Raw genomic sequence first — 12,211 nt, forward strand, 5'->3', positions numbered from 1 at the left:
TGGTGTGGTTCTTCGGTCTGATATCGTGATTGGACCTAAATTATTTGAGGGTGGTGCGAATTTGCATTGGAATGTGCTACGGACCCATGATTAATGATTTTTTATGCCCAGTTATATATAATTCGTGGAGTAATCGAGGACATAGAGTCGTAAGTGTGCAGATTGTTTATGTTAAATTTTTTGACATGAACATCGCTATGCAACTGTAGTCCTGATTACTAAAAATAAATGTTGTTTTGCATAAAAACAATAAAACATTGTATTGAAAAACCTTGTACAAATATTACAAATAAAAGTATAGTTAGATAAAATACAAAATTTCACATAAGACACTGAAATAACTTTTAAAAACTCAAGCTCAAGCTCAGTTATGTGTAAAATACACAGTGACACATTTTCCTCGCATAAACTTGGCGATAATATTGAAAATTTGTTTTTATAGAACATTGTTAATATATTTTTTAAAGAAATTGAAATACAATTTCCACATTTTGGAATTGGTCTTTTTGACAATTGTCATTTCATAATGAATAGACTCACTTCTGAAGAAAGTTTGCAAATTGTGTACAATTTTTACCAAAATATTGGTTCGGTTACCGCGAGGATTCGGGTTATGGAGCCAATATTAGGTTTACATAATCGCTCAGCAGAGTCGGTAATTCGAGCAATCATAGATCTATTTGGTACCAAGAAGACCCGAATGAGTCTGAGGGCCATCGTTCCATCTTGGTTTCTGAGCTTAAAAAATCCAAGCCAAACGATCATCAAGCACTTGGAACGTTCATTGAATGGGCCTAAGACTCATTTTTTTTTTGAATGGGTACGTTAATAATCAAGATATTGTCATATTCTCAAAAAGTTACTATTTTGTGTTCTCTATGTATAAAAAAATCTATGACAGTTATCGAGAGGAATTACCAAACTTGGAATTAGGTGAAAATAGAGCAACTAAAGATAAACAAACAAAATATTCAGAACTTTCCAAACAAATACAAGAATTTGAAAAACGCTGTTGCTTTAATGAGGCAATGAACTTAGGTCGTAGAGTTAAGAAATACTTAAGGGAAATGTAATCTTCTCATTTCTCAACATCAACTCCAATCCACAAGAAAAGATTGAAGACATAGCCCAACTTTTGTTGAACTGAACTAACTGAAGCAAGAATTTTTAATTAAAACACCGTGATCAAAATATGTAGTTTTGGTGAACATACGAGTATTTCAATTGAAAATCAAACACTGTTGGTTCAGGATAAAATATTGTACTCAAACAAAAATAAATATCAAAACGAAGATTGAAAAAAAAAAACATTTCAAAATATATGTACATATTTTGATTATATTAGTTTTACATTAAAAATTCTATCCTCATTTAAAAATCCTGTCATTTTTCACTATAAAAAATATGTCTTTTGGACATCATAGAAAATAACAGGGGAATATCATATATACATTCTATTGCAAAAAATATTCTATGGAGTCTTTGCAAAAAGATTGGATTAATTAGTTGAACAGAAAAATCAACTTGCAAGCTGGTTTAAGAAAGTATCATTCAATCGTAGATCAGATATTTGCACTTAAATCAATTTCCAAAGCATGCCAAAAGGCGTGTTTCTCTTTTGTTGACTTTAAAGCGGCGACGGCGATAAAAATTTTTAAATGCCCTTTTCCATAAACTTTTAAAGCTTGGAATCATATTCAGATTGGTTGGAAACAGATACAGGATGTCTACATCTTCTAAGTTCACTATCATTTTCTTTATTTAAACACGACTTGCCGCGGCTTTGACCAAGTTGTAAGAGAAAATAAAAATATCAAATACAGACATTCCATGGGCTAGTATTCGAGGGAAGTCCCAGAAGTGCCCGACCTGACATATAGATGGCGGTTGTTGTTTGAAAGAATGACTCCGGTAGAGAGTACCAACTTTATAAAGCTTAAGTTTGAAGTTGGACGACGCTACTTTGTTCATAGTTAACGCTCTCTGTGAATTTGTAAACATGGAAAAACTTGGTCCTCGTTTTATGATATTACTCTGGGGAAGTTTGCTTCTTCGTTTACAACAGACAAATTTTGTGTGGCACAGTTTAAACTAGGTCATACGAGCTGCCAAGAAGAATTACATCCACTAAAGGAGGTGAAAACGCCAGAAATGGTGAAGAAAATCCACAAAATGGTATTGGATGACCGTCGACTTAAAGTGCGCGAGCCAGCAGACAAGGTAAGCATTTCAAACAGTGCTTTACATCGCCAATTGACTGACAACTTGGATATGAGAAAATGTGCTCAAGATGGGTGCCGCGATTACTCACAAAGGAACAAGAACAGCGTCGTGATAATGTTTCAATGGATTGTTTGGCGAAGTTTCACAGCAATAAAGCAGAGCTTTTGCGTCGATTCATAACCATGGATAAAACATGGCACCATCACTTCACCCTTTAGACGAAGGATCAGTCAAAAGAATGGATTGAAAGGGGAGAATCGAATCCCAAGCAGGCGAAAACAGTTCCATCTGCAGGCAAGGCCATGGCGTCAGTTTCTTGGGATGTGCGTAGGATAATTTACATTGATTATCCTCAGAAATTAAGAACAATCTACTTCGAGTATTGCTTAAACTTATTGAAGTGTTTGAGTGATGAAGTCAAGAAAAAACGGCCGTATTTGGCTAAAAAGAAAGTTTTGTTTTGCGATGTCCAAAATCAATGAGTTACAGTTCAAATTGCTTCCTCACGTACCTATTGGTCTCTCAATTTTTTTTCTGTTTCCAAACTTTACAAAATGGCTCTGTGCTAAGAGATTTGATAAAAATAAAGAAGTGGAGTCTGTGGTTGATTGCTTTTTTGATGAGATTTACGGTTCTCACTCTAAACAGAATGTCGAAGCTGTTGAACATCGCTGGGAAAAGTGTATCGATCTAAGAGACTATGTACAGAAATAAAGATATTTTTTCCCAAATTTTGTGTGTTTTCTTTGTTAGGTCGAATAGTTCTGGGCACTCGTACATGAGTCAGCTGGTAAGATTTTATTAATCGAAACAAATAAAGAGGAACCAAAAATAACGCTGTCTATTGTTAAAGTGATGAAGCATGGCTTTCTAGGTTCATCCCCGCAACTTTTATTGTTTGCCCTTGCACCTTAAAAATTATCATTGCGAAACTAACTTTGATGGCGAATTGAAGCCTTTTCAATTGGGATGGTAAATTTGTAAAAACTATTGGTAACCATGGAATAATAATGTTATTTTGAAAATCAGGGTTAAAACTTACAATAACCTCAGAATTAATATGTACTAAATTACAAAAATCTTTCGTTAGTGTCACATAACCCTCGGCATTGGTTTTTAATCACCCATCTACTATTATCAATAAGGCTTCAACAAAGCTCCGAGTGTGAATGTCATTAAAAAAAAAGAGGCTGGGATGCGACCCACACTGATAACTTTCCATCCAGTCTGTCGATTCGTCTTGCTTAAAAGTTTGTAGGGTTGGGTTAAAAAAATTGTTGGTTGAATTATTCTTAAAAAATTTAAAATTACCAACAATAGATAGATTTTCTGAAAATTTTACTGAATGTTGAAAACAATATTTCTTATAAGTGAAAATTAGTTGGAAACCACAATATAAAATTTTTGAAAAGACATTTAAGTCGAAAATCAATTTTTACCAACTTTTGTTATTAATTTTTTTGTTTAGGTTTTTATTTTTTATAAAAAAAACTGTCAATTCAATTTTTCTCAATATTGACAACAATATTTTTTAATAGATAAAAGTAGTTTAAAACCAATATCTCAGAGTTTTGAAAAGATATTTGAGTGAAAAATCAATTTTTACAAACTTTTTTAATTTTTTTGTTTATGTTTTTATTTTTTTTTTAGAAAACTGTCAATCCGATTTTTCTTTAAATTTTACTCAATATTGACAATAATATTTTTTAATAGATAAAAGTAGTTTAAAGCCAATATCTCAGAGTTTTAAAAAAATATTTGAGTCGAAATTCAATTTTTACCAACTTTGAGTAATGTTTTTTTTTAGGTTTTTATTTTTTATAAAAAAAACTGTCTATTCGATTTTTCTCAAAATTTTACCAGATTATTTAAAACTTTATTTTTCGATGCACAAAATTGTTTTGGAGATAAAATTATTTTGTATTTGTAAAACCTTCAGGGTGAATTTTTTTTTTAAGTTTTTTTGATTTTAAAAAAAATCCGTTGGTTTCTTGAGAGCCCTTTCTACATCTTTCTGCCTTTTTATCTGTATAACAAAATTTATTTGAATGTATCTCTTCGGGTTCTTGAGCTATGGACGACGAAAAAAACTTCGCAAACGTTCGGACACACGAACGTACGTACACACGCACCCACAGAAATCTTTCTGAAAACCTTTTATTTGCTCTAGGGACCTTGAAACGTCGAGAAATGTCAAAATTTTCAATTTGAAAAATCAGTTCCATTACAATAACTTCCTATGGGAAGTTAAAAAACGACCTTGTTAGTCATAATATTGCTTCGTTGCAAAAGTACGGTCAAACAAAAAAAACTGACTTTAAGACAAAACCACAGACAAGGTAATGTTACATACCAATGATTTCGTTATTATTTCTGAATTTTCGAAATATCGGCAATTCATGATCAATGGTTTGATGTTCATGCTACCAATACTAAAAAGTTAAAAATGTAGGACTTCACACGATTTCGAAAAGTGCACCAAAAAACACAATGAAACAATGGAAATATTTAAGGAAAAAAAATTGTTCAGAGTTGTTTTAAATAAAACACTGTATTCCATTCAACATCTTACAGAAAACAAAGAGCTCTCAAAGCTTAATTATGTTTTGAGGAAAAATGAGTTATCTAAGAAGATAGTCGTTACTTCTGCAAAGTATACAATTTTTAACGCAGTTGTTAATTAAATCTTTTCCTATGGCTCTCAGGTTTGAATAGGAGAGTAAGGAAAACCACACGTTTAAAAAAACACCCTTTACCTTACAAAATTGTTTTTACTTCGATATTATTAATTTGCAGTGTGTTTAAAAAAATAAAATAATGTTTTTTGATATTTTTTTTGAAACAAAATTTGTTCATGTTTTAATAGTGATTCTTTTGAAGGGTCGAAGTTTTTAAGAGTTGTGTCCAGATTTCTGTGAAATTGAGCAAATAAAGAGCTATAATGTGTATTGTCGTTAAGGTAAGATATTATGTTGCTTTTTTTTTCTTATCTCACAAGTTAGATTTAATGCAACAAAAAAAAAAACTACGTAGTTATGTTCGAAGGATCTTCGTTAAACATTTTCCAAGCTCTCAAATACCAAATACGTGCGACCTAGCCGTATACATTTTACAACTCTCCTTCAACTTCCTATTACCACTAAAAATTTTATACAAGTGCACACGCTATATGGAAGTTCTTTATTTTTCTCAAACAACTAGGTAAGGTACACACCACCATTATACTACCTACAAAACCATCCTCCAAAAACCACACTTTTTGCTTTGATTTTATAAAATCCAAGGATTTCGCATTTTCGTGATTCGCTTGACTAAGGCGAGTTTTCTACTCGTACATATTTTGTTTAAAACCATAATTTTAAGGTTTGGTTCGACCTAAATTCATCGTTATATCATTCGATTTCTTTTTTAATGATTATAGTTCTTCGGCATGCAACCATGAGAAAATAAAAGAAAAATATAAGTTAGAGAGGTTTTCATTTACTTAAAAGGATGTTATACTATAAGGGTAGGTATTGGTATATGTTTGTGTTAAAAAGGATTTTTGGTTTTGGGAATAAAAAGAGGAAAAGGATATAAAACGACTGCCTTTCTTATGAAAGTTGGGTTCACAAAAAGGAAATGTATAAAAGAATTTAAAAAAAGAAAATATATATATTTCGCCAAAAATACCGCTTTATTTATTTATCTTAAAAATCCGACAATTTTCATGAATAGACATTCAATAAAAAATAATAAAAAAACATTTCAAAACCAATGAAGGGCTAAAAAACTGAAAAAATAAATCCTTATCCTCAAAGATAGATATGTGAAAAGGATTCTGAGAAAGTTTTTGTTTTCTGTTTTGTTTGAGGTGAAGAGAGAGAGAGAGTGGAAAGCTACAAGTTTGTATAGCTTAAGGGTTGTGTGCTTTTTATTTTTATTTTTCAAATTTGGTTTTGTGAAACTTTGTGTTGGAAATTTTTGATCTTTTGGCGGTATTTTTCTTAATTTTTATTTTGTATAAAAATATTGTGATATGTTTGATGTGTGACATACGAAGGATGTATGCTGGTTTTAAAATTCATTTGTTGAAAAAAAAAAAATACTGTCTACTAAGGAGTACAAACTTAAATAATAAATTATCAATTTTTAAATTTTTGGTTTGTTTTGGAAGGAAATTGTATTTATAATTATAAATTGTGGAGTTTTTGTGAATGTGCAAACGCAATTTTTTTTATATTTTGGTAAAACAGAAATGCAAAAATATATAATATTTATAAATGTATAGGTAGATATATTTGTTCTAATATTTATATAGATATAAACAAGGGTTTGTGCTCATGCAATTTTTAAGAAATGTTTTTAAACTATAAATAAGAAAAATTAAAATAAGTTTCTAATAATATAATTTACATTTTGTAATAACATAAAAACAGTTTTAAAACCAAAATGCGATAAAGGACTTCTTGTAAGTTAATTATAGAGAATACAACTGAGTACCTTTAAAGGTAGATTTTCAAGCTGTACAGCCATTAATGTTTGAGGAAAACAATCTCTGTTTTTGTAATATTGGAATTCGTCTAAACGAATTTGACTTATAAGAGGGTTTAAGTGTTGGCATTCGAATTTGTAATGGTTTCCAATGGAGACAAGTTGATTTTGACAGCTTGTGACGGTTATATTGTTTCTTTTAATTTCTGTCAAAATAATTTCTTTTAATTAATCAATGAACACAAATCATCATGGCAAGTAACAGCGTCGAGAGATACGAGCAAATGAAAAAACTTTATTATCATAATTACTGTTCTTTAGTAGCAATGATGCACGCGTTGTATCCTTTTTATGAGGTATATGGTCATGAGCCTGATTTATGCATCAAATTCATTATAAACTTGACCTTTCGGTTGCGCATCACCCAGTGAACCCACACTTTTTAAGATGTTTAAAGGGTGTTTAAATTTAAAGGGCCAATGGTGAATGTTAACCACACCTAAAAGTCAAATTGACGTCTGCATTTCATTTGATATTTCTCAATTTCAATTATGAAAATTTGAATTATGAAAATTTGAATTATGAAAAGATACATAATCGAAAAAAGCGAAAAAATTATTAAGGCTTATTATGAGCATAGGTGTTCAATTCGAAATGCATATCTTGCGCTTCCTGATTTTTCGGTAATCGTCCAAATGTGCGGACGATCGGAAAAATCGTGTACAAATTTTACCAAACCACGTCTGTAGGAGATTTAAAAACGCCAGTGCATACTTGTACAGCTCATACTGCAGAAAATATCGCTGCTGTCCGTGATAGTGTGGCTGAAGGGCCGCAAGGTAGAAATGACTCAAGACCTAAAGCCTCTTGACCATTTCAAGCGTTGTCAATGGTCAGAATGGTGGCAAGAAATGGAAACAGTGGATTATCAATTTTGGACAAAAATCATCTTCAGTGATGAAGCACATTTTCACCTCAGTGAATTCGTCAATAAACAGAATTGCCCCATTTTGGCAAATGATAATCCAAGAGTGAGGCTGGCGGCATCATTGGGCCGTATTTTTTCCAAAATAAGGCCGGTCAGACAGTTACTGTGAATGGTGTTAGCTATCGTGAGATGATAACGAAATTTCTATGACCCGAATTTCAAGATATGGATGTGGATGTGATATTTGGTTTCAATGGCTCTTTTTATTATGTTGCGTGGTGGCGATGTCAATTAGCCGCCAAGGTTATTTCATTTAACACTCTTGATGAGTCTCTTTTTGATTATATTCTTGGTACTAACCTCTTAGTAAGTAATGTTGGTAATGAACCAACCTTCATAACTAAAACTCGACAAGAAGTCTTAGACATAACTCTTGTCTCAGATAGTATACACCGTATGATCTTGGACTGGAAAGTATCCAAAGAACACTCGTTTTCTGATCATAGATATATCCAGTTCAATATAAATGTGGATGATAACCCGAGTCCATTGACTTTTCGAAACTATCGGAAAACTGACTGGGCTTTATACAGGAACTCATTACAGAGTTTACTAGAACCTGGACTATCTAGTCCTTCCTCTAACGCTAACGAACTTGACAACAAAGTCAATGACCTTACCTCAGCTATGAACAGATCGCTAGAAATTGCTTGTCCATGATAGAAGAAACTTCTGAAGCCTCTAGGTTACGGAAAATTCTTTCAACTAATCCAGCTATGCCAAGCTGCTTGAAAAATGCAGACGGCTCCTGGACTAATTCAAGTAATGAATCGCTGAACCTACTATTGGACACTCACTTTCCTGGTAGTTCTCTTACCGAAACTTGCAACAGCTTTACACGTTCAAGTTCAAATACAACACATCCACAAGGTCTGTTCACAAAGGATAAGCTACAATGGGCTCTCAACAGCTTCAACCCATTTAAAGCTGCAGGACCAGATGGAATAATACCAGCAGAATTACAAAAAGCTTCTGATATAATTGCACCAATCCTTGAGGCAATTTTTACCAGCTGTCTTTACCTGGTCCATGTTCCCTCGGCATGGAGAGAAGTTAAAGTTGTTTTTATACCTAAAGCAGGTAAATGCTCCCAAGTCAATCCTAAAGATTTACGACCTATAAGTCTATCATCATTCCTTCTTAAGACCCTGGAAAGATTGATTGATATCCATTTAAGGGCACATATCGATACAAGACTTCTGTCTTCGTCTCAACATGCCTACTGTAAAGGTAAATCGGTGGAAACAGCTTCGGGAGTTAATTCATTTAATGCTTACTAGCAGAATAATTAACTCAAAACTGGGCAACTGTTCTTGCAGGCGATTCGTTAGTAGAGGGACACCGCAAGGTGGTGTTCTATCCCCTCTCCTCTGGAACCTAGTGGTGAATGAAATCCTAACTAGTCTGGATGCGGAGGGTTTCAGAGTGATAGCCTATGCGGACGACGTTGCTATAGCAGTTTCAGGAAAGCATCTTAATATCCTAAAAGAACTCTTACAAAATGCCTTGGACAGACTAATACTCTGGGCTGATCGGTGTGGACTGGGTGTTAACCCACACAAAACCGATCTGGTCTTATTTTCGAGGAGATACAAAATTCCATTTGTCAACCCTCCTTACATTAAAGGAATCCAATTAAAATTCTCAGACGAGGCCAAATACCTAGGTCTTGTCTTATACAAAAAACTAAATTGGAAACGCAACGTACAGGAAAGAGTCAAAAAAGCTACTGTAGCTCTCTTTTCTTGCAAAAAAGCTATTGGTAATAAATGGGGTTTACAACCCAGCATCACGCATTGGCTATACACATCGGTAATCAGACCGATTTTAACGTACGGTGTAGCAGTATGGTGGACTGCACAAAAAACATCTGGCCAACACTGGATTTAAAACGTTCAAGGTGCTTGCTCTCTCTAAGCAGATCGCATATAAGCTCGATAATAGGTGTCATAACCGGACACTGTCTAATAGGAAAGCACGCCACGAGACTAGGCGTATTCTCAAATGTCTTTTGCAGAAGCTGTATGGACGAGGAAGAGGAAAAAACGGTTCTTCATCTTCTCTGCACATGCCCTGCTCTAGGTCGAAAACGCAAGAATTACCTAGGAGAATTCTTCTTTAACGATCTAAACGATCTAAATCATATCGGTATAATCAGCTTCTCACGTTTCGTAAGGGACTCTAACTGGTTATATTGAGCTTAGGAGGAAGCCTCAAGATTCATGTGGTATCACAATGGGCCATTAAACTGGCCTAAGTGTGTCCGTTTCCATCTTGGACAGCCACTTTATCCTAACCTAACCCTAACCTTGGCAAATACCACAAACCGAAAGATATTTAAAATTTCACCGAAATTGCTATTAAAAGAGACCGAAAGCTTTGCCAAAATCGCAAGGGCTTTGAATCTCTCAAACTATAAAGACTTCAAATCCAAAGAAACTGAGAGTATATTATCAAAAAACAATGTTCCTTAATTATAGAAATAAAAGCACACAGTATTTCTAAATTCTTTAAAAACGATTTCAATTATTTTATAAACTAAACAAAAGATTTCAATTCAATTTTGATTCAGATTATAGCATAATATTTTAAAAATTGCACTTGCACATTTCCAAAAAAAAATGTAAAATAAAAACTTAAATCAAAATTGAAATAAATATTATTGTGTCATATCGTGTGCCTGTTTGTGATCATATTCATATTAAATGAAATAATATTTATAACATTCCTTAGCAAAATATTTGTAATTTTTTTTAAGTTTTTAATATTTGATATACATTTATGCATATGTTATGCGGTTTTACTAAAAAAAAAAATAATTTTCCAAAAACATTTTTTTTGTATTCCAATAAACATCAATATCGAATAAATAACTTTCAAATTTGTTTAAATATTTTGAATTCAAAAAAATTAGAATTGAAATTCAATTTTACCTGTAAGTCCTGCTTAGCTGCTTCAGCTCCGGCTCTTGTATGGAATGTCACAAAACCAACTGGCTGTTTTGAAAAATGAAAAAGAAATTAAATGTAAGTATTCAAAAATAATTTTATTGACAGTATATATAAAATCCGAAACAAGTACGAAGTTTTTTTGGCTATGTCCAGCATTCTCCTGATAGGTTCAAAAAGGCCATAATTTGTATAATAATGAGGAAGGTGAAAAAGAGGGGCCCGACTGACGTTCCTTAAATTGGAATAGATAGAAATCTTTTCTGGAAGAAACTGTGAGCCTAAGGTACCTGATAGAAGCTGGTGTAGCGACTTCTAAGCGTTTTTGGAGGGTTTTCAGATTAACAAATTTTAAACGATTTTAAGAATAGAGTTTCACCCCAAGCAAGACCGCGGAGAAATCTGGGTTGCATAGATTAAATTCCCTTTGAGAGTGAGAATTCTGATGAGGACATCAGACTTGAGTAGCGTATTCAAGGAGAGATATAACAAAGGTGGTGTATAGGGATTTAATGACATAGGGGTTCGTGAATTCTCTGGACCAAAGTTTGATGAAACCAATGGATGAGTTACCTGCAAGCTCTCCTGAAATCTTCAAAGCAATGGGTTAACAACAACATTTTCCACTCCTGAATTCTTAAGTACTTAGAATCAATTCCAAAGCAAACAGACTAAACTATTGCCCAGTTTACAATTCCACAGAAATGTTCAGATTTCTATACATCTGAGATTTTTTTAAGAGGATATGATATTCCTGGAAGACGAGTCAATCCACTTTGACACAGATGAATCAAAAACAAAAGAAAGGGTTGAATGACGTGTGTACTCTAAACGACTGAAATTAGGTCTTTTACTTCGCCTTCTCAATCATTGTAGCGTGTTCCAGGCTGAACCTATGACAATAAAAAAAGTCTTGTCTTGGCTTAAAGAAACGTGATATCAATATCTGATATCCGTATTTTCTTGATAGTCAGGCCGCTATCAAATTTTTGTACTCTGTCTCTATAAACTCTATTGCAGCCCATAATTATCGATAATAGTATTATATTCACCTTTGCTGGGTGCTGGGCCATAGGAACATTTCAGAAAATTTTAGGGCAAATAAACTCGCCGGAAATGGTTCAGTACAACCGATTCTTCAAACGTTCAGCTTATGCTGACATACTAATCGCTACATATAAACTATTGCTAATGCAAGACGTTATGAAGAAGCCAAACATCATGTCACGAAAAACATCATGACTACAATAGATTTAAGGCGGTCGAGGTGCTTGCTATCTCAAAGCGGATCGAAAATCGGTGTCATAACTTTGCACCTTTTAATAGGGAAGCTCGCCAAATGGCAAAGAGTATTTTTAAATGACTTTTGCAGAAGCTGTATGGATGTGGAAGATTAGGAAACAATTCGTAACCTAATGTGTCGTACTACATCACGGACAGCTACTTTAACCTAACCCAACCTAAGAGACAAATTTGACTTGTTAATAATATCTAAATAGAATCTAAAATTTAATTGAATGAATGGTTACATCGTGCAGACTGTAAGTTCAGGAGGGAAGATGAGATCGCTTACAGGTGA

At 33.3% G+C, this 12,211-nt stretch overlaps 1 protein-coding gene across 1 annotated transcript in view; it reads right to left on the reverse strand.

Moving 5' to 3' along the window:
- The window catches only part of LOC129945244 (protein couch potato), a 232,329-nt gene that overhangs the window by 28,705 nt on the left and 191,413 nt on the right, over window positions 1–12,211 (reverse strand). Inside the window, exon 5 of the mRNA XM_056054905.1 lies at window positions 10,618–10,680. Within this exon, the coding sequence (XP_055910880.1) occupies window positions 10,618–10,680 (63 nt within the window). The remainder of the gene's footprint in view (window positions 1–10,617; window positions 10,681–12,211) is intronic.

Source organism: Eupeodes corollae, chromosome 1 (assembly GCF_945859685.1).
Source record: "Eupeodes corollae chromosome 1, idEupCoro1.1, whole genome shotgun sequence".
Classification (NCBI taxonomy): Eukaryota; Metazoa; Arthropoda; class Insecta; order Diptera; family Syrphidae; genus Eupeodes; species Eupeodes corollae.